The 23,770-nt window shown below is 44.0% G+C and overlaps 1 protein-coding gene across 1 annotated transcript; it reads right to left on the reverse strand.

Moving 5' to 3' along the window:
- Positions 1–457: 457 nt before the first annotated feature.
- Positions 458–23,634, reverse strand: DNAJB4 (DnaJ heat shock protein family (Hsp40) member B4). The gene is made up of 4 exons (XM_086463563.1): positions 23,594–23,634; positions 5,845–6,130; positions 2,508–3,082; positions 458–914 (listed from the first exon to the last, which is right to left on the reverse strand). The coding sequence occupies exons 2-4, from the start codon at positions 6,053–6,055 to the stop codon at positions 681–683; spliced, it is 1,020 nt and encodes a 339-aa protein (XP_086319689.1). The 5' UTR covers positions 6,056–6,130; positions 23,594–23,634; the 3' UTR covers positions 458–680.
- Positions 23,635–23,770: the final 136 nt, after the last annotated feature.

Here is a 23,770-nt window from a genome sequence, read left to right on the forward strand (position 1 = left end):
CCCTTCGTGCTGTGCTGCCCAAAAGCTGAGGAACCACCCCGGGCAAAGGGCTGCTCTGCTCCTCGAGCCCCAGGCCCTCTGCCAGGCTCAGGAGGCAGCCCAGCCCTCACGCAGGCCGGGGCAGTGACGGCAATGCTCCCGTTGCGCTGGGGGGTGGTTCAGGAGCCCAAGCTGACTTTCCCGGCCTATGCTTTGTGCAGTGGAAGGCAACGTACCAAAATGAGATCTTCCATGGTTTGCTCTCTAAAACATTTATACACGTGTGCATTTCTGCTACCATCTCCAATTTCTGTATAAACGGGTAATGTTATAGACAGGGCAGGGATGTAAGAAACAAAGTACTTGGAGGGTGAAGTAGTGTATCAGAAATATGTGCTGACTTTGTAAAAACTGACTACATTTTACATCAGGCAAAATAACAAATGAACTTTTCCGATTAAGGAGATGCAAAATAAAATGAGTGGTTTTCCCTGTAAATTTTACTGCAGAAGTCACCTGTGTGACTTGTACTGAACCCTTGTCTTCTCATGCAGCATTACAGTGTTTCCCCCCACCCATCCCACAAAACAAAAAAAACAAGTATTCCACTAGTTGTTACAGATTGCACTTTTAAAGCACAGACTTGCCAGTCTTCTGCATTTCCAGTGTCCTATTTAAGTTGTTGACACAGAGTCTTCATTTTATGAAACTGGGAGGTTTCGCCTAAGTACTTCTTTTGATGCTGGAGAAATGTTATCTGGGAAAATGACTTCAAACTCTATAATTAAGTCTCCACGTTGGTCAGGATTTTTGGGAAATGGCAAACCATATCCTATAATTCTTCTTCTCATCCCAGGCTTTACAACTTCATTTACTGTCATGGGTATGGTTCTTCCTTCTATCGTTGGCACATTGATAGAGCTGCCGCACAAAGCCTAAAGAAAGATTGTATCATGAGAAAAAGAAATTGGTCAGAGCTTTATTCGCACCTACAACTGAATCTGGACTATTCCGAAACGGCTAGCACTGAACAGTAGTGCCACTGTGCACTACCGAGACATCAACACTCACACCCATGCTCCTCTCTTCAAAAGGGAAGGCCTCAATCTGTCACTGAGTACCGGGGAATTTACCAGTCTTACCCAGTGGCCACTGGAGGGTAACTGAGCTTATATATCCTTCAAAGGCTTCATCACATCATACGGTAGCTGAGGACAGAGTGAACTTTTCACTCCTACTTCTCTAGAGATGTCCAGCTTCTCAGTTTCCACTGGAAATTGAGAGTCCTGCTCCATTTTTTGTCTACAATGCAGAGGGGTTTACTCTAACATACCAGCATCTGTGTCACACCAAACTGCAGAACACCACTGAAGTGCCCGTAAGCAGAGGCCTACTGAACTTCTCAGCTGTTTGTGAGCATTTGCAATGCTCAAAGAAAAGCAAGAGACCACTTTGGTGCACTAAACATCAGAGACCTCTTGCTTTATCCAATAGTTTCTTTTCATTACTAGGACCTCCGATAGCACCTTGATTCCTCCAACCTCACCCGATTCAGCATGCTAAGTCTATACTGACCACATCCAATCTACAAAACAACACAATGAGTCTAAATATGCTATTGTGTACGAAGGAACTATATTACCCACATCAACATTAAATACTGTCTTTTCTCCCTCCCTCACCTATTTTAAGGGCTTCACTTCAGATGTATTTGTAGTTAAGAATCATTTAAGAAGGGAGCACATAATGTACACAGAGGTTATGATGCAAGCAAGAGTTTATTTTTCCATCTAGTGCTAACAAAGCAGAAAAACCCATCACACATACTCAGCTATGCTATCTTTTCAATGATGACCATGTCAAAGCTTCGGACCCATAAGAATTCTGCATAGTTGTCTTTCTGATGTTTCCCTTTGAAAGTCAACATGTTTTGACTTGGAATGGAATTTTAAAGAGCTATACCATTTTTGTGGTTATATATAGCTTCTGTAACACCTGTTCACAATAATTTATCCTCATGAAATCAATCTCTCTGTACTTCCAAATCACACTGAAATAACTTATGACATAAAAAGGCAGACTCAGGATCTGTCGGCAGTGAAAATATTTAAGGCGCTTCTACTTTGTCCTACAGAAGCAGCGATATCACAGCAGCACAGAGCACACTGTATCAGATGTACTTGCTCACTGTGTTTGTGTTTGCTAGTTCTATCTGTGTGTGTTACTTCTGCCTAATAGATATTTAGCCAGAAAGGTAAGGTACGAACATTTAAGATATACCAACCCTTACTCTTACTCTTCTGCCTCTATAGCAAACAGCCTGAAACATTCCATTTTTATCAAAGCAGCTATTGCCTGCACTATAAAGAACTGTGCTCTACAGCTGCACGTTGACTTTACACGAGTGAAACTATTTTTAAAGAAAAACCTCAAAGCTTTACTGCTGCCATACCGCTTGTGCAGTGCAGCTATCCTATCATGTTGTAACAGGTTTAAACGTTTAGAGTCATACCAAAAGAGAAACTTACCTCCCTTAAGCTGATCTTAACAGGATAGATAATATTTGATCCATCTCTCTTGAAGTGAGAGTGAGGTTTATCTTTAATGATAAAAACAATATCAGCTGGAATTGTGTTGGGCGTTTCGTCGCCTTCTTTTGGAAAGGTGATTTTGGTGCCTTCTTTCCATCCTCTTTTTATCTCGATAGTAAGAATTTTGTCCTCTGTTCGGACACTTCTACCATCTGGGTTAAGCCTTTTACGTGAAATCCTCATCCTTTTTGTGCAGCCATGATAGATCTCTTCCAACGACACTTTCAGTTCATGGATTACAGGGGGATCTTGTTTACGACGTAACTGGCTACCAACTGTATTCCTTTCCCTTGGAAAACCGTTCATACTGAAACTGGTGAAGGATCCAAACGGATCACCATCCACCTCCATGTCTTCAGTGTCTCTGCCACCAGGCATCCTCCTTCCAAAGAAGATCTCAAAAGGATTCGTGCCGCCAAAGAAAGCTGCAAACGTAGCGTGTGGGTCGCCATGGAAGGAGTACCGGAAGGTACCGCCCTGTCCATCAGGTCCTCCAGCCCCTCCTTTGAGACCTAAATAAGGCAAATAAGCCAAGTTAAAACCAGACTGAAAATTCTTACCAACTAGTAATTCAATAGCTCAAACAGCAACAAAGTTTCTGAAGCTCCAGAATGACTTCTACTTCAGGAGAACAAGTATTCTGACAAGTTTGTTTCATGTGATGAAGCCAGAATTAGCATCTTAGAGGACAGGTCTGCTGGATTCGATCTTTTCTTGTTCTGCAAAGGCTGTCAGGAGTTGCATCACTCTTCAAGATCACTTCTGGGGAAAATTATGCTGTATCACATGCAGCGTTTTTCATGGTCGCCATAGCTCAGCTTTAACTCAGCATTAATTAGCTTTACCTCTGTCTTCCTGCAATTCAGTCTGAGTAAAAGGTAATGTGCCAATAGTCAAGCAGCCGTATGCCTCCTTAACGTTCAGTTTAGAACCCCAAACTCACCACAGCTAGTGGTGCTATGACACACAGCAGGTAAGAATCCTGGGGACTCTTTTCAAGGCAGCCACAAATAAAAATAGTTTGGAAGTTCCTAAGACCCATTGGTACAGGCTGTCACTGACTCTGTGCACAGTCAGAATGTTCTCAAACAGCTTTGTTCTTTCTCTCCTGCCTTCCACAAGGAGAGACCTACATCTCATTTCTCCCTAATATGATTTCACTTACAATTCCCACTGGACAGCCCCTTATACTTCCTGCTCTCTTGTTCCAAACCCAGCTAAAATCAACTTCTTAAACGCCTCTTTCCCAACAGGTGATCTCCAAGTGTTTCCTCCTAACAGTTAGTGCTCTCCTGCACTGACCATTTCAGAATACCTTCTCAAACCTTTAAGATGAAAGGCTGAAAGTCTTCTTAAGAGACTTTTATTTCTAAACTTATGATGTTTAGTTATTTTATTTTATCTTTTTCAGTCTTAGAGCAGCTCAGCACTACAGCTGCTATCCAAATTCCATAGCCAGGAGAATGTGAAGGCTTACATTAATAAAGCACGCATTCCCTAAATTTGAAAGAGGGTTGTTTTGGGGATTTTTTTGTCTCGGCGTTTTAGACCTTCTATACGCAAGCTTAACACTGGTTTCAACAGTAACCAAGCAAGATGCTAGAATGAGAAGGCTTTCCCCATCTCAGTACCGGACCATATTACAAGTACTTAGCAGCATGTAGCACATCCTTCTGTCACAGAACTGTCAATGTCAAACAAGCAGATCTGTGATAGCAGAAGGACACCTCCTGCAACAGCTAGCCAAAAGTTACTGAAGGTATATCAAGCTCTTGGCTGTAAAAACACCGAGGTGTTCTCCTTCCTCCCACCCCACTCCCTGCCTTTCCCTCACAACTACTAGTCACACTCTCCAGCACAACTGAGGAACTCAGCCACAGAAGCATCAGGAGGTATTTCCAGATTCACCATTCTAAAAATTCACACTTTCATTTAATATTATGCCCCAAACGAACAGAAATCCTTGTTTTGAACCTCTGCCTTCAAGTAATCAATACTAGGCTGCCAAAGGCTGCATTGCTTTATGAGCTCTACTTGAAGCTCTTTGGTAAAAGTGACTACAATGATTATTTTGGGAAAGTAGTGAGGATGAGCTGCTACACAGGAATCTAAACCGCAGGTGAATCCACAGAGCAAATAGGTTTATAATGACATACACAAAGTGTGTGTGTGTGGGGGGGGGGGGGGGGGGGAGGAGGAGGAAGAAGTGCAAGAAGGCAACAGACCCAAGGCCTCCGGTATCCCCACACACGCTTTTTTCCTAGAATGCTTCAGTAACAGCACTAAAGCCTTGAACACATGCACTGGAACACAAGGCCAAAAGCCCTGCATCCTCTGTAGAAGCTGAAGATCTTCTACCTTAATTTACAGATTTTAACAACCGTATTAAGTCCTATGGGTGACAACGGACCAAATTTTATTATGCATTCATAAGAACCCACAATTTTCCCCAAACTGCTGCTATTTAAGTGTCCTCCTTTATATCAGTAAAAAACAGGGCCCTGAGAGAACAGCAATGAGTGAATGGACCTACTTGTCATGACGGAAGTAATTATTTCACATTGAATTTCTGATACCATACATTAAGGGGAGGGATGTTAATGACTTCCTCTGTTGCTCAATCATACGGCTGAAAGTCACATTGGTCAAAAATAAAAAAAAGTCATCCTCTCCAGATAACCATTTTAGGATAAATATGACATTTCTGAGGCCTCATTCTCTTGGCATGTTATCACTGCTTACAATTAAAGCTAAAAAATTGTTCTGGTATTTCATGACATCAGCCAAATTCTTTCCTCTCCAGGCAAGAAGCCAAGGACAACTACAGGCTGGACACCTGGGCTTCTGCTCAGAAGAACTGCCCGGCCTAGATCAAGCAGACTGCCCTTTAGCAAAGATTTAAGAAAAGAATATATCTCTCTTCAGCTGCACCCCAAAAGGTGCTACGGCAGGGGAAGACAGCAGCAACAGATCCCAGAAAGCTATTTATGGGTCACACAAACTTTTTCAATTCAGTAACTTTTTGCCTGTCAAGTATTTGCGATTTTAAAAAAAAACATAAAACCACGTTAAAATAAAACATTAAAACTAGAAAAGCACTAAAACTCTGCAATACACTTTACATTAAAAAAGCTGATGAGCCAAACTTCCAAGCCGTACAAATACCTTGCCTAAAAATCAACACATGCCATGATTTCATGCACCATCTCTGCTTATTTTGCTTCATGCGACACAACGAAAGTGCCCGATCGGAGTACAATAGAGACATACATACCTTCCTCCCCAAACTGATCATAGATGTCTCTCTTTTTGGGATCACTCAGCACTTCATAGGCTTCTGCAACCTCTTTGAATTTCTCCTCTGCATGGGGAGATTTGTTCTTATCCGGATGCCATTTAAGCGCTTGTTTCCTGTAAGCCTTTTTGATATCCTCGTCGGAAGCCCCCTTTTCAATTCCCAGGATAGAATAGTAATCTTTCCCCATCCTGAGTGCTGGAGGAATTCAGATCTTCCTCGCTATAAAGAAAGCAGTGTCCAGTGTCTTAGCAACGCAGAGATGCTAGAGAAGGAAAAATAAAAATCAAATTTGGAATCGAAACAAGGAACTGTTACGAATCAACAAACACCGCTACGTTAAAGCAACACTAGACAGCTTCTCCGTCTTCCATTCCTCCCCCGCTGCTCATTTATAAATAATTACACACACGGGACAAGACACAGCCCTCTGCAGAGCCCTCCCACTACGCGACGTGTCTCCGCTCTTTCTAGAACGACCAGCAGCCTGGACGTCACTTCCCCGGCTGCCCAGCCCGCGCCGCTGCCCCTCGCTCCCGCACGCCTGCGTGCACTCACGCAGAGCCCGCCGAGCTGCCGCTTCCCCCTTCTCAAGCAACCAGGAGGGTTAAAGGTTTGGCAGTGTGATGCGGTGCCTATCCCCACCAGGGCTGAACCCCTCAGCTCTGAAGGCAGAACTGCCCCAACAGAAACGCAGCAGCCCCTGAGCAGTAATTATAGCGTTTTACTTCACAGTTTCTATAGAGACAGCTGCACACACAACCGTTTTCCAAATATATCAACACAGATTTGCACTCTTTCCAGCAAAGACTATGAAGTATCTTACACCCAAGTTAACTACAAAGCTTCAGAAAGCATAATTAAAAATAAAATTAAGCCACCCTCAACCACAGTTGACTGCAGCCTTGCACTATTAAGCATTAAGAAATCAAATCTGAGCAAGAAGTACCACTCCATTTGCCACCACTCGAGCCACTCAAGGCAGACCAAAACTGTCACCCCCTGCCCTGGCCTCCTCCTACCAGGAGATACATCAAGACTATTATACAAGTATGGCAACACATCATGGCTTTCATCTGGGGAGATGTTAATAACAGAAAAATACCTGGTTCCTACGTGTTTGTTTTACAACACACAGTGCAAGTTTTGCTTTTGAAGGATTTCTCGTGCTCTGCAGAGGGAACGGTACCAAGTTTCAGACTGCAAGATTTCTTTCAGGTCATAGTTCAGAGCTATAGGTCATGAAATTATCCCTACTCCTCAGTACAACCACAAACTTCAACAGTGATTAGCATCACTTGAAAAGTAACTCCTCCCTGGAACCAAGTATTAAAATACACCAGTTTTGGTCACCTCTAGAAGTTGCCTGTATGAAGACATTTCTAGGCTCAATTATGCTTGTACAAAGACAATTAGGCTCAACTGCCTTCCTTCTAGTGATTAAAAAAGTTTAGGAAAGGCGGCATACAGCAGTCAAGGAGCCACCAAACCCGAGGGGAGAACACCAACTGTCTGATTCAGGAAGCATCATATCTGTTTTCCAGAACCTGCTCTAACTTAAAAGGGGGCTGATCAGAAGAGATAGAAAATTTCTCCCAAACCGGAGAGCACCAGAAAAAGATGTAGGACTTTTTTTGTGTGTGTGGGTTTAAAACATGTGTCATCCCCCTATCCCTCACATCATATCTATTCTTTTCCAATTTCTGCAATGGAATATACCAGATTCCCTCAATGTATCCAGGATTTGCTCTATTTTTTTCACAGTCCCCTTAGAATAGGGTGGGAAAGATCATTACAGAATAAAGACGAGCTTTCATCACAATATTTGAGAAAGCAGGAACCACCTTTGCATATCTGTAGCTACTCTTTCAACGCAACAGAGGCCAAAGAGTATTGCAAGTAGGAATCAGCTCCCCTGGCCAGCAAATACCTCAGGACTTACTCGCATTTTTGGAACACAGGGAGCCACAAGGTTACAATGAACTTTACAGCTGAAGGAGGAAGTTGTTGCTGACCTCCATGTGGAACAAAGCTAGTCTCTTACTTATCACCCTTTTCTACCTATCTTTCTTTAAAAAGTGCTACTGTTGTTAATTTACAGTTAGTATTTCAGATACATTATTGCAGATCCATATCTTAAATCCGGCATTTTCTCCACTATGGAGTCCTGAAAGCAGCAGGTACAATACTTCGAGTTAAAACAGGGCTTCAACTGATTTCACGTAAGATGTAACACCACTCCCTAAGAAGCTACTTCCCTGCCCTGTTTCAGTGGGCAGTTTTAACCTCACTACGCTCAAGCAAAGGTTGCAAACACGACAAGCCCCCATCCAAATGCAGCAGTTACACCACTCTGAACTATAACAGCAAACAACCTTCATCACTAGTGACAGAGTCACATTGAGAGCAGCCTGACATTCTCCTGCAAAACCAAAACCAGCAGCACAAGGAGCTGTTCTGCTCAGCTGTGTTCCCGGAGCGGTGCAAGCAACCTCTGCCAGGGTCACAGCCACAGCCCTCAAGTATTCCCAGCGGTGAGTGTCCGAGCAGGGCCCCTCGACAGCTATGTCACTGTGCTGTCACACAACAGAACGGTCACAACAGCAATAGCTCAGACCAGTCTCAGGACTGTATTTTTCATCATGTTTTTCAAAACCTCTGGTCGATCGAAGTGGCAGAAGGTATACATGCTAGTTTAAAAAAACAAGGTGTAAGAAGTTCTTCCTGTTGAGAAGATTATATTAAACAGTTACCTCTCCTTTTAAATATCAAAAGAACACTCAAGGAGCTGCAACTAGCAAGGCTTAGTTAGCATTCCCCCACCCCACCCCCCCTTTTGTAAAGCACAGTAATTAATCTCTCAGGTTTCATTAAGAGACTCAATAGTCAGGATTTCTTCTTAAATCAAAAGTTTATTCTCCTCAAACTTACAGAACAAATTTTGTTAACACCAAAAGTTACACTGGGACTTTCTGCTGACAATCACAGTGAGTAAGTGTTCAGGCATCCTTTCTCTCCCTGCAGAGGGGAACATGCTATTCTGGCCTAAATGCCAAGTTATACCCTAATTAGGGAAGTTATTCCCTAAAAATGAAGTTTCATGAGATTCTGAGCGAGATGTACAGCAACGATTACATTCCTTCGACTTCCTGCCCTGCATGAGATCTTCATGTCAGAACCAATTTACCATTTGCAGTCTGCAATCTCCTGCCTTCTCGGAGCCCACGGGATAACTGGAGCACCTCCTTCCACAACGCTTGTTCCTTCTTTTTCTCCACACTGAGAACTTCCTTTCATCACATAATCAGAGATCTTTTGGCAATACGAGCAGGCTGCAGATCCTCTCACATGCTTATTGAGCTCTGTAGCAATGTGTAATAGATCGAGAGATACGACTCTCTTAGAATTAGTGAAAACATTTTAATTATTATTATTAAAAGACTAGCATGCACAAGATGAACATCTGGAAATCGTGCTAATGATCACTTGGGCATATCTGATCATACCAGCACTTCTTCAGACAGCGAAATCCATCTGGCAAGTGTGCTAAGCTTTTACATCTTCCAGTCTTCTAGTTTTAGAGCAGTTTCAAGGACAAGTAATAAATCACAGCTGCTTCATTGTCATAACTGAATATCTGACCTTTGCAACTCTTTATCATTAATTTTGTCATTTTATCCCACATTCCTCTTCAGAGTTAACAAACCCAAAGAAACAAAAATCTTTCATGTACTCTCCACAACATGGACTTCTGGCATTGCTGCCCCTTCAAATAAGCACAGATAAACAGAGAGCAAAACAGCTTTAAAAAAAAAAAAAAAAAAAGAGAGAAGCACATATTTAACTTTACTGCTCTAGTCTTATCTTTCCTGTTACCACACACACCTAGAAGCAGAAGCGTTTAAGAAACTCTTCTAGACTGTGAAAAGATTCTGCTTCCAATATGTTTGAATAAGATTCTTGGGTTTTGTTTAAAAGCCTGAAAAAGCATCCCTGCAAAACCAGGTAAGTCATCACCTAGTGTGCGACAGACGAACTCGTTATGGGATCATTTTGTACTTTGCAAGTTTCTCCATCTCTGCCTTGAGCTCTTCCTCTCTCGCAGCAGAGCTCAGAAACACCACGGGGCGTTTTGTCAGGGATCCCCGAGCCCTGCACCTCCGTCACCTCTTCCTTCAGAGAGGAACCTCGCATCCCAGTGCCGCGAGGCGCCCGCACTGCACGCACCGTTCCCAGTGCCATGTCCCGGGCCACCTCTGGCCTGTCCCCTTTTCCTGCAGGGAGGGGTGGCTGCCGTGTCGTGACTTTAGGGGCACTGACAGCACGCAACCCTCTCTGTGGCCACGGCTGGCCTCGCTGGGACAAGCCAACAGTCGTGCACCCTGCGACTTACTGCTGCCTCCCAGGAGCAAGGCACTGAACCATGGGTCTGTAAATCAGTAAGGCCATCATCCAAGACTTCACTTCTGAGCCTGAGCTGGACCACTCGTATTCAGCATGAGCTTGAGTCAGTATTTCAGTGAGATTATTGTTGCTTTAAAGTATCTTCCCCACCATGCTCTCTGAACAACCACAGTCAAACTCACACAGAGATGAGCGCTACACATGGTAAGTTTGGCAGAGCAGTGGGAGCAAGGTCGTATCACTTCCAGGCCTTAGAATAGCTGCACTGATGACATTAACTTTGAATTAGTTGCTTTTTTTAAAGAAGCCGTCATAAGAACAACTGAAATAAATTAAGGGAAGATTCACAATAATAGTTACCCTGAACTCAAATTCTAGATTAATCACAAATTAGCACCAGTGTAAGGCTATTTTAAGGAAAAGCTTCTAAGCAGAACAGTGTTGTTATTCCCTGGAGTACCTGAAGTTGAATAAAAATGCTCGTTATTAACTTTAAATTAAGCCATTTCTTCTGCATCCCTCAACTATCAAACCTCAGAAACAAAACTGAAAAGGACAGGGCTGGATCGCAGAACGAGTTGAAGAGCAAACAAAACCACAAAGGCAAATTCCAGACAGATCACCACTATAAATACACATGTGCACGTAAATGTCAAGGCAGAGGAGCCAAATCCCTCCCCAGAAAAAGCTTTCACATTTAAGTTTCATAATATTTGCAAACCCACATTAATGAACGGAATAAACTGACATTTGTCTACAGTGCTTTGAAGAAAGCACATCCATATACAATGGTGAAATCTCCTACAAGATCACCCATTCTCAGAGGGAGAAAAATTTTGAGAATGGCTTTTCTCCCCCTCCATCTTTAAGTGTATGTAGCTGCTGACTGAGCTACGGTTATACTTTCGGGCTCTGAAAAAGACCTTGTGCATGCGAACGCCATTCATTAGAGGTTCACTACAGAAACGTTCAGTAGGTGGTCTCTAAAATAAATTTTAGAGTTGACAACAGAAGCAACAAAATAGTTGAAATTGTTTTCTATATCTAACAGAAACCTGCAGAGCATAACAGCTCTTTATCAGGCAATGGCCCTAAAAGCAGAGCTTTACTTAGTTGCACACTTCATACCCAACTACACACTTTTATCAAATTTCTACCTCGGTTCTCTGCAGAAACTTGCTACTACTGTACATAAGGATTCTGAGGCTGATTTTACCTCTAAAAAAATGATCATAAAAAGTGAAATAAACTTTTAAAAAATAAAATTATAAAGTTACAACAGGCAGTGACACTAACTCTGTTGAAGGGCATACTTGATTAACTAGGCACGCTTATTTTCTGTTGTCATATTGCATGCATTGTGTCTTTGAGACACCCTACTTGTAAGTCACGCTTTACAAACAGATCTGCTTCCATGAGAGACGCCACTAAGTCCCTGTGAAGCAGTACTTTACAGGACACACACCTACTGTACTTTCTATATTTAAAAGCCGACAGTACTGTCCGGAAAGATCTGGGCTGATTATTTTTGTTTCAAGAAGAGATATTAAATGAAACCTCAGGACACAAAGTGATCCAAGACAATTAAATTAAATTAATTATATTTAAGCTACACCAGCCCTAGCACCAAACAAAAATATTTTCTATTTTATATTGTCAGTATCATAATAATGTTCATAATATTACCGGAATAGACATGAAGTTATACCTCTGCCAACAGGCCAAAGGACATGTTTTTAAGGTCTTCTGTGGGAAAGCTTACTTTAAACACACATTCCACAGTCGACATGAACTTCCAGCTCAAGTTCCAATGTTAAATCTCAAAACGCATGCTGCTGTCACCCAGACAGACCGTTACCACTGCTGAACTTTCAAAATGAGTTTTTAAGTCTGTGATTCATGCAGCCGTCGAGTTTATTTGGAAAATCTACACCCCAAGACAGCAGGTGCTGTTTTCAGTTTATGGGGTTTTTGTAATCAGTTTCATTTTCGTTGTTACTTTTGTAACAATAGACCAAAAGCTAGAAATGTTACGCACGACTAAAAATGTCAAGCATATTTTCACGTTCAAACTCACTATCACTTCCTATATATTAAGTTTTAAGGTTGGGTGGTTCTCTTCAGAAAATGGTCACTCCCACTATACATGTTATGATCTACGTAGAAGTACATACAATACTGGGAAAAGAAAAAGAAAATAAACTGATCTACATCTCAAGCGGGTTTTATATTAAACTCTCCAAAACCATGACTAGGGCACTAGTAACACCCGCAGTGACCCCGCGTCACAGCATAGCAAACGTACGTGTCATTAACAGAAAGAACTGCTTTCTCACACCTGATTCCTGTCTACCAAGTCACAACTTCTACTATAGCTGAAGAGCAAAAATAAGCTTGGGAGAATTTTCCAAATTTAACTTTCCACCACTGAGAGGGAATGAACATCTTGTCTCAAGCTGGCAAAGTTCTAGGCATGGCACTGGTGGAAATGCAACCAACACCCCCGACTTCAGGACGGTGAGTTAACTCCTTCAGCCAAGTAGCAGATGTCACTTTGGAAAAGAAACGGAAGCAGCAAAGCACAGTCAAGCAAAGCGAAGCAGCACGCACCCCAAGTATTTTCACCTGCGCATTCAGGCTTCCCTCTTCTGAGAGAGCATAGATTCCACAAGTGCTCTTCAGCTCCTTACCTCCGTTCTGTGCCCATTTCAATCCCCACCCACATAAATTTCTGTAAAAGGACTCTTCCAAACAAGTCAACTGGTCAGCCAAGAAAAATGCCGATGGTGCAAACCCTTGAAGGGGTTCCCTCGCATCACTGACTGCGCCTGCTTACCCCAGTCCCTGCTGCAGGCTTCCGGCAGTTCACCCCACCGCTGCCATACGCACTTTTGTAAGCACCTGCCCAAGCAGCATACTGTGTTGGTAAGGAGAGAGATCTTCCCACTGCTGCCACCAAAAAAAACAAATTCATAAGGAAGCTGAAGTTCTGCTTCCGCTAAGAAAACATTCTGTTTTGACAGCTTCTGCACAATTTACTAGTAAGTTACCTGTCTGGGGCAAAGAAAGCAGAAAAACACTGTAGTTAAGGTTTCTCCTTTCAATTTTACATATAAGCCTGGATTCTTGTCCTAGCTACTTGCGGCTCTCACTGCTGTCACTCAGGAATTTTTCCACAACTCAAGGAAATCTGTCCTGAAATACACGCAAACAAGGAGTGAAAACTCAATCACACATGTATCACGCTGTACCAGTCAGGTTTCTGACTCCCGTGCCACCAGCCCTCCCGTGCTGGTTATGTAACGAGTAAAGACACTAAACATGACGAGCAGCTTAAGGCTTCGCAACTGTTCACTGGTTCCCTCCAACGCTAGTTGCTTTTTGTTTGATTATATAAAGTTTTACAGCCTTTCCAGAAATTGCTTAAAGAAACAACACACTGCTGCAATGCAAGTCTTTCGGATTCTCAAGTACTAACATGCTCAGACCCTGAATACGTTTTCAGTATCGTCACACAGGAGTATTTTATCGGTCACACAAATGCCACCTCACACCGTTTCCGCAGCATGACTAGTACACCACGTAACAAAACAGATATCATTTATACCAGGTACACAAGTACTAATTAATTCTGATCAATGTCAAAAAGAATACAAGATTGCTCGATAGCCAGGAAAAAAGCAAATGAAGTGTTAGGAGATACTAGGAAAGAAACAGAGAACAAACCAGAAAACATGACTATAGTATCGTATGGCCAGGACAGTACCAACCATACACGTGCAGCTGTGTTCCCTGCAACTCCCCACATCTAGGTGTAATTTTTTTTTTAAAGAAGCATTCATAGAAAGACCACGAAAGACAATCAAAGATATACAAATGCTTCCGCATGAGAAACAACTGAGGATGCTCGAGTTCTTCAGTCACAGAGGTCTACAAATGATGGAGAAAGGAGGGGGTGGCATGAACTGTTCATGGCTTACTCCCATCTAAGCCAGAGCCACAACATGAAACTTGCAGAAGACAGTTTCAACAATAAAATTAAGAAGTTCTACAAGTGATAGATGTAACTCCCTGCCAAAGGACATTGGAAACTCAAAGATGGTTTCATGGGATGCTGAAAAAAATACTACAGAAGAGACCCACTGCAAGTTTCTCGACATAGAAGCAAGAGCAGGAATTCCCTGAACTGCCAGCATTTGGAAGCCACGAAGGCGGAAAAGGGGACCAAGTGTTTGCTTTATTCTGACTTTCCCTGAAGCATCTACTTGTGGCCACTTTTGAATACAAACTACTAGGCTAAACAGATTACTCAAAGGACAACCAGTTCAGCATTCTCTAGATGAGCACCCTCAACCCTCATTAGATTCATTAAAATCTCAATATAACGCAATTCAGCCACTTCCCCGTTCTAAAGGCCAAACACTTTCTAACACAGAAGCTTAAAATGTGAGCATTGGCACTAGAAACCCACCTCAGCGACACCCAAATACTGTCCAAACCTAAGGGTCCCCCCAAGTGCTAGCAGTCTGCTTCAACCAACAGAAGCAAAGTGTTTGAGTACTCTTTATTCCAGCAAGCTGCCTTGTCGTTAACTGAAGCATGTTCTGTACATTTTCAAAAAACCATTCGACTGATTCATTAGTACTGCCAAGGAGGGCTGGCGGGAGCTCTTTTGGTTTGGGTTTTCAGGGGGTTGGCATTTTGTTGGGGTGTTTGGTTTGTTTTTTTTAAAGATACATACGCTAGAGGCACGTTATTGAACCTGACTTGGAGTCGCAACCCAAGGTACCCCCTGCAACCGCACTGCTGCCTCTCTCTCCTGCCACCTCTCCGCCTGTTCCTATGTAACAACGTCCCAGCTGTCTACAGGCTCTCAGACAACTCGCACCGAAAACAAAATGGAAGAGGTGCATAGACCTCTACCCTCATCTTCCTGCCTGCAGAACTGTTTATTATACAAACCTTGGAAAACAAGCAAGGAATATTAAGCATACCTGTATTGTCTTCCATCTATAAGTGAAACTGAGGGGTGTTGTTCACAACAAACAGACTTTTTTAAAACAGTTATTTAGTAACACCTGAAAAGATGTTTCCAATATTCCTATTTTCAGTAGAAGTGAGGCTTAATTCTACAAAAACATTCAATGGATTCAGCCCCACGCTTGCAGCACAGAAGGGGCAGAAATCTCCCTAAAAGCACAGAGGCAGAATAGCCAGCTCCTTCTGCAGTCCAGCATTCTCCACCCCATGGACCAGGGCCAGCTGGCACAAGCCACAGTAACATTTGCTCTGGGATAGCTGCGACTGGACACCAGGCCAGCCAGCACAGACCCTGGGAACCGTGACTGGCTCCCTACCAGTTCTTCCACCAAATGAATTCTGGTGGAGGAGAACTTCCATGACCTAGCAGCAGTGCTAGGTACTGAGTAACAGGAAAAGGCAATGGAAAATTTGTGCTAGTTTCCGCAATAACCCTTGCTGACTTTCCTTCAAGAAACTGGAACGGAAAAAGTGGTTTTGTAAATGCATTTATTTTAATATCCTACATAAAGTTAGTTATCACAACTACCTTATCACCCAGGAAACATTACAATGGACAGACTGTGTCACCTAACGCTGATTTCAATCGAAGTAGCATACGACAGCTCCTCCTACATGCAACAGCCTTTCACCTGTAGAAAAGGGAGGGCATCCACCAACTGTGACAGTTTATTGGTGTTCACCGTAACTACGGCAGCAATTCCTTCATTCACAGCAAAGGAATCCTAAGGGGTTTCTTCCACCAAACAATATAATTAACAACCTGTTGTCTCAGCAAAGAGGTAGCAGCAGAGAATTCAGGGCACCTGTAGAATAAAGACAGTCCTTACAGATTAGCCCTTGCTAAAAATCTCTGGGAAGCTGGCACCAGCATGACTCAGATTTGACCTGATCTGAACCTGAAGTCTCTCCTTCCAATGTTTCTCAGCATATCACAAAGTATTTAGATTCATTCTATTTAAAAAAAAAAAAAAAAAAACAGCCCCACCACACTGCCAGTTCGGAACATTCACTAGAGGAACACAACACATTATAGAAATGTTTTCCTAATGGTGCATACGCTCTACGAGTTTATACTGAAGACCGATAGGCTCATCTGCAGTTTTATCACCACGTCAGTCATGCTCCATAATTAAGGAAGACAGAAGTCATGTCTGCAAGTTATTTTTTCTTCTTGCAAAAGTATTTTTTTTTCCTGACAATTAAAAAGCTATCAGTAAACACAACAGCTAAGAGAAAAAAAAACAGAATAAACATGACACTTAGCATAGTGATGGGTCACATGTAAGAGGGGGAAGGGTAGCTGGAAGATGCCTGCACAATCCCTATCCACACTGTAATCTTATTTCTTTCCCGTCATAGTGACAGAAATTAACAGTTTCCAGTAGAAAATTAACTATTTCCTCAGTCTCGAAAAGAGGAACTGCAAAACAAATAAATCCACTCGGAAGAGCGCCTCAGCCACACCGTGTCGTCTCTAACCACTGCTCCCCTCAGACCAGGGGGTTGTTAAAGCCTTCCCAAACAAGGAACCATGCACATTTTTGCTGCGGACATGTGATCCTGCCGCTCTTACATAAGCACGAGGAGACGGTCACACGAGCTGCTTTTTCCAGAGAGCGCTCGTCAGAATCCCACCCAGCCACGCTGATTCACGCTGCTCCACTTACGTGCGAGGCTGAAACACACGCACCGAGCTGTTGTGTAAGGGCAGGAACTGGCAAAGGAGATGCCAGCACAACTCTGTTTAACCTGACAGGAGAACAGATGTCGCTAAGAATGTACTTCTGCTCACCTACAGAAGACAGAAATGCAGGCAGCCCTGGTCATAGCTATCAGAATGTGATACAGATCAGAACCTAACAGGAGTCAAAATAGTTGCTCATTAGTCTTTCAAACGTTTCAACCACATCCCACAGCTCAAGTCAGGTTTCTTAACTGTTTCCCCCCCCCCTTAGTCATCCTAGAAGAGTTCCGGGGAAAGATGACGGGGGTTTAACAGACCTACCTCGCAGTTAATCTCTTCAGTGACTTTATTCCTCTAGTTCTAACGGTGCATGCCTAGCCAAGAGGTAAAGGAGGTACAAACGGGAAAGATGAACAACGAAACAGAAAAATGCCTAGGTGTTCTAAAGCAATGATGTTTTCAAGTGATAGCAAAGTTCAGCATCTATTCTACTAACAGACTATACAAATTCTATAGTTTCATCAAAATTTTCCCTCAAACCCATAGTAAAAGTTCAAACTTTGCATGGTAGAAAGTCCTAAAAAGACATTTTGCTGTAGAAAGCAATACATTTTCTTTTTAATCTTTTCCCTGCCCCTTCTGAAAAGTGCAGAACAAAAACCAGTGAGGCATTAGAGGACACCTGCAAACAAAATCCATGGCTTCCATGACCACGGAATGCCAATGTTACGCAGAATCCGTTCGCTCACAGGACAGGATCCTCACAGACAACCACCTGTGCAAAGGAAGTGAGACACCCCCTCTTTGTGTCCTCTGCAGAAAACCTCACTTCAGCCTCAAAAGGTTTACAGGTGTATTGGGTTTTGTTTAAGCTAAACTTACAGAATCTCCTGTTTTCTTGCTCAGCACATCAAGTCCTACTGCGACACCCACATCACAGATTTTTTTTGAGTGATATCTGACATTAACCCAGCAACATCCATCCCTTTCCAAGTCCATGCAGCATTGCTACTGAGGGCTCATTTTTAAATACACTGGGTTTTTCATGACGACACCAAGATACTTTTAACCACCAGCAGACACTGAAGGAGCAGTTAAGACTACAGTTTTCTCTACAGTGCCTTTGGACACTGATGTATTAAAGAAAAAATAGCCTTACACATTCACAAACTTCACTGCCAACATCTATTTTTCCCCAAAACATGCATGTAACCCTTACAATAAAGTTTAAGAGGATTTTCAGTTTAAATAAGCTGGTCATAATCATGGTTTTATGGACTGAAGGGATTAATTATCTAGAGCTTCCAAACCATCTCTTCCATTTTTCCTTCCTCACTCTCAGAAGAGATTTACCTTTCTATACCAGTTGTTGTTTTTTTTAAATCAACACTATGATATATGCACAATTTGCTTAAAAATAAGGTGCTCTGACTCACAAATTAGCTATAATTAAACAGTATTAGAAAGAATACCGGGCATCAGGCCTATGTAACAGGGAAGTACACCAATCTCTTCAAAGTAATCGAGCTTTTCCCACTTTGAGATGAGAATTCTGAATGTTACTGCCTTCATTCAACAAGATACACATTTACACACTTGTTAACCGGACTTGAACACACATTCTTCAGCACTCTGGTGACAGAGGGACACAGCAGACACTTCTATCCTCTACGGCTACTACTGCATTAACTATTTGTTCTCCCTTTCAAAGTCCCTTGGTCCCCACCTCTGCCTTTCTTAATCCCCATTCATACGCAACTTCCACACTGACCTCCACCAACCAAGAGAGGCCTTTCACACTACTTCTCTCCCCTCATTCTCCCCCACCTGGGAGGAGATTTGCAGATGTTAACAGCAAACAAGTTCTCTGGGCTCTCAAAGCTTTCCTTCCCATGACACCCGCAAAAAAACATCCAACCCCTTGAGAAGTTGGACGCTGAAGGCTGATGACCACACTACCACGCCAACTGACACGACCCAGCTGCCTTTTCGCACCACGTCCTTTCTGCAGGGTAAGCCCCACTGCCTCACTGCACGCTTCAGCTGTATTTAAGGCAGAGGTGCACGTTCTCCCATTCTTCCTCCTGCATTTGTGACACCCCTAACGCAACGGTGGCCTAATGAGATGTGACAGCTTTCTGTTAACTAGTCAAAATTTGAGAGGCTAGATCATATTAACTAGTCTTCTGCTGCTCAACTGTCCTTAAGCCCAGAATCAAATCTGCTGGTAGACCTCAACAGAAACCCTGGGGCAAAGACCACTTCTTCCCTTTTCAGTTTTGCTATTAAATTTCCTTTCAGCAGCTCCAACCCACTTTAAGTTTTAAATCAAACACATATGAAGTAAGATTCCAGGAGTGAAATGCGCAAGACACATGCTCTAAAGAATCTAAAATATTTACACAGCTTTTCTTCAAATACTTAATATAGTAAAACTTTTCTGTTAAGAAAAGCAGCATGGCAAAGATTCGGGTTTTTTGAGCCTTACTATCTCAAAGTTGGCACACAGGGAACCAGAAAGGGGCTTAGGGAGCAAATTCTCTCTTGCCCTTCCCCCAGGAGCCAAGAGCTGTGTTGTCATCACTGGGTGACGCAGCCGTGACAGCAGCCGCAGCAGAGCAGGCTGCCCTTCCTCTTCAACACTCCCGTCCTCTCCCACAAATACTTCTTCCTACCCCCTCCAACTCCTCAGCAGCAACCCATGCCTTTGCATTTGTCTGGAACCAAGCTAACAGGGATAGCTGCTGGCTATCACTTGGATCATCCCGGGCAGGTGAACTCTGCACAGTAATCTCACTATTTCAAACCTAAAAACTGGTCCCCTTGACCCTCACCTCTCCCAAGAGACAACTTAATGACGAGCATTGCACAGATTTTGTGCAGACAGTTAAGTTATGCTTTAATATCACAGGCTTTCCACCAATACACCCTCTGTCAGATCCAAATTCATAGTTACTACTGCAGTGCACAGGCAGTAAGTACGAAAGCTCACGACACGGGGACAGTTGTTGGTTACAGAGCACATGCCGAACCTCCTCTCAGGAGCTCCCAAAGGGAGCTGTCTACCGGCAGCGTTGCAGATCCTGGCCGCCCTTTGCCAGTGCAGCAGCACCAGCTGACAGCTCAATCTGAACCAGTTGATCTAAATCTCCCAAAGTGATGAAATCATCGAAAACCAACTGCAAACATCTCCACCCCAGCAATGACTTGCAGAAAGCATAGCGGGCGGATGCAAAGCAGTCATAGGGACTGCCCTTCCCCAACAGCAATCCCCCTCCCGTACAGGTGTGCAGTACAGGTGTGCAGTGACCCGGGCCAAGCCAAACAAAACAGACTCCCCAGAGAGCCCTCCTGAGAAATGTAACCCTTCGGTTAACGACCCTGGGAGGTCTCCTCACCAGCACTAGCCAACTCCTTCTGTCTTACCCTTTCCTTTGGTCTGCTCACCACAGACCAAACCTGAAGTGAAAAGTTGCAGGGCAAAAAGCCCCAGACAACCCACAGCAGAACAGAACTCGGCCCGAGCATGCACTGAAGGGTCTCAGCTTACGCAGAGGAGCTGGGTCCATTCCACACGTTTGCAAAAGCTGGACTACCTAATTTAGAAATACCCTGAGCACCTCTTGGTAGAGGTAAGGATTCCTTCTTATACACAGTATTTGAGGTAAAAAAAAAAAAAGTATTCAAATGTGGTTTGGGGATTTTTTTCCCCAGAACTCTCCATTACTTAAGCCTGTGACAATCCACACTATACACAGAAGTTTTCTGATTTGTCAGATTTTTCACTTAAACTAGCTGTTTCTCAGTAACTACATCTACCAGAATGTTCTAGTTTGATGATTACTGAAAAAAACCCAACAACTATGGCCTGAAAACCATGAGAGACGTCATTATCTAGTAAGTTTAGTTAAGGGGGACACCTTCCTCCAATCTCCAGAAGAAATACTGAAAGACATTTTAAAATCCCATATTCTGTTTCCTCTTCTGTTATCTTTCAGATTTTTAATAATTAGATGGCACGGAAGCAGTCGGTTTCTCTACTATCCATCCTTCTTTCATAAGGATGAGTTACTGTAGAAGTGAGGCTGATTTTACAGGGCAAAGCCAAAGTTCTCATGCTCCAGCAGCACAAACACTTGCTTACCAGTCTGCTACATTGAATTTCTTAGATGGCAGATCAGAGAAAACAGGCAACAAGTACTTTTTACAAGTGGGAAAGCGGGACAACCCAGTGTACTCTGCTGTCACAAGGCAGCAAAGCATTGAAAGAAAATCGCAGTTAGCACTGTTATGGGTTAGAGCCTCGCTCCACTCCATTAACAGATTAAAGAGAAGGAATTAATCCCATCAGGATAATTTTCTCCACAAAGTACCATTTAATAAAGGGAAATGGGGCTAGAGTGCTTAAGAGACACGGGTTTCTAGCCGACAGGTTCTAAGTGCCACCACGGGAAATATAGCGAGAAGCAACTGTAATTGCTGATAAAGGTCATTCGATCAACTTAGGAATGGGGAAAATAAGAGCGTAATACTTACACAGCATATAGTATTTAAGATCTTACCCCTCTGTAATTTGCTAAATTTCATCTCCTAACTATCTGAAAGGCCTAAGAAAGACAGTGACTTCAAGAATTTGGAAGATTGAGGGATCACATATATACTCAAACATCTCTCTCAGCTTTCAAATGAAGCACCGCCTTAAACAGTAGCAAAAAGCTGATAAAAGTTCCAAAATTAACATTCACTTATCCCAAGCTGTTTATGAATGCAACTAGAACACTTACAGTACCAGACAAGAGTGTTGTCACTAGCCCAAGGCATTATAACTCCTTAAAAATACCATCAGTGTTGCACAACTACCGGCTCGTCTCCGAACCTCACAGAGAATCCTTAGCCCACTTCCTAACAACCGCAAGCAAGCGCACAGGCGCTCCGCAGCTCCCAGCGAGGCACAAGCCAGCCACCCCTGCTCCACTGCTCTAGGTGCACAGCACGGCCGGCACGCACGGCCCAAATACAGGCAACAAGAGAACAGTTCAAGGTCAAATTACTGTTTAGAAAGAGCAGAGAGTCAAGTACAAAAATGAAGTTCCCACTTGCCAAACCTCTTTTTGCTGCACCGCTCCCCCCCAGCTAACACAGCTATATCAACGGAGAATATATGCTGATTCTTCTGAACAGGCTTTTTCCACAGAAGTATCTCAGCAAGCGAGTTCCACCTAGCTCTAATGATAGACTGCAATCTGCCTAAAAGCATGTAGTAATTTCAATTTAGTGGAATATATTCATCTTAAAACCCTTTTGAGCTATACTACTTCAAAAGTTTCACAGAAGGAAAAAAAAATCTAGCATGTTTTCAGCTTCCTTTAGCAGTGTTATCTGGAGCTGCAGGCTAACCTGACCTCAGCAGCAGCAGCGTGTCTTAAGGCCTACTAAAATGATCCCATTTACAAACAGCCAGAACTGAAGGGATCGATGAGAAACCAGGCACTCCTTAAGGCAGAACGACAAGGCTAGCTGAAAGACAGGAAGATACGTTTTCTTACACAACTTCAACAGAGTTGCTCCCTCCCTGCATATAGCCCAAAGCTAGGCAAAGCACAAACCAACAGTTCCTTAATTAAAAGTACAGACCACAGAGAAACACAGACTCATTTAGGCTGGAACAGAATTCCCATACTTCAGTTTAAAAGCATGTATGTTTAAAAAAACCCATGATATTTATGTAATAAAGGAGCCCATGAAGAAGCTACTGATCGATCCACATAAATAAGTTTTTTTAAAAATTGCAAAGTATCCCCTCAGAACAGTAGAGAAAGCAGTTGTGGAGCTCAGCTGCCCTTCAGCATTACCCAGCCCACTGCTCTCCTAGCTAAGCAGATATTCCATGCCCTTATCTAGACGTGAAGCCTTTGCAACACCGTCACCCACATCCAGCACGACAGTTCATCCCCACTAGGTCACAGGACCTAAACAGGGCCCAGAATAAAGCATTACTAGCTCCAGTTTTTCACCCAAGCTCGTGCTTGCGCAACCAAGAAAAAAATGCCCCCAGCTGTAACAGCTGTACAGCAGCGCGGGCCATTTCCAACTAAGGAGCGGCGAACGCAGCTCTCTGGAAGGCCAAAGGCAAAAGCCCGCCGCGTTCCGCGGGGCAGTAGAACAGCCGAGAAGCCGCCCCGAAGAGGCGGCGGGCCGGGCCTAGAGGGGCCCGACGGGCAGAGTGCGGCGGGGAGCTCAGCTCCGCCTCTCCCGGGGCTCGGGGGCAGGCCTACCGCCGGACGCTACGGTTTCCACCCCGGTAACGGAGCCTCCGTTACGTTCCCTGGCCGCCCCAGCAGCACGACACGACGAGGAGCCCCCCCGCAGGGCACCGCCCCGCCAAGGCGGGAAAAGGCCCGGCTCCCCCCCGCCCCCAGCCTCCCCTCAGGACAGAACCGCTACCGCTGTCACCCCGACCGCCCTACCCTCAACCAGCCCGGGAACCGGCCGGGAAGGCACAGAGCCGCCAACGCCTCCCCGGGCGCAGGGCGAGGCGGGCGGGCGGCCAAGCCGCAGCGCTGCCCGCGGGCCGCCACCGCCGCCCTCAGCACTCACCCGCCCGACGCCGCCTCAGGCGCCTCCCGCGCCGACCTCTCTCCCACTCGCGCCCCCGCGCCTGCGCAACAAACCACGCGAGACCCACCCGCCGCGCTGACCTCCTCGCACCACGTGACGCCCCCCAGCCCTATCAGCGCGCCTCTCTAACCGCTCCGTGCCACTGCGGAAGCGTCG

The sequence above is a fragment of the Leptosomus discolor genome, chromosome 3, assembly GCF_034619465.1.
Source record: "Leptosomus discolor isolate bLepDis1 chromosome 3, bLepDis1.hap2, whole genome shotgun sequence".
NCBI classification, from domain to species: Eukaryota; Metazoa; Chordata; class Aves; order Leptosomiformes; family Leptosomidae; genus Leptosomus; species Leptosomus discolor.

Bases quoted from the DNA above. Each gene is read 5' to 3' on its own strand.
- DNAJB4 (XM_086463563.1), bottom strand. From the start codon at position 6,055: ATGGGGAAAGATTACTATTCTATCCTGGGAATTGAAAAGGGGGCTTCC. The intron at 3,083-5,844 runs GTATGTATGTCT...TGCCTTATTTAG, and splicing joins TGATCAGTTTGGGGAGGAAG to GTCTCAAAGGAGGGGCTGGA. The intron at 915-2,507 runs GTAAGTTTCTCT...ATCTTTCTTTAG, and splicing joins TTAAGATCAGCTTAAGGGAG to GCTTTGTGCGGCAGCTCTAT.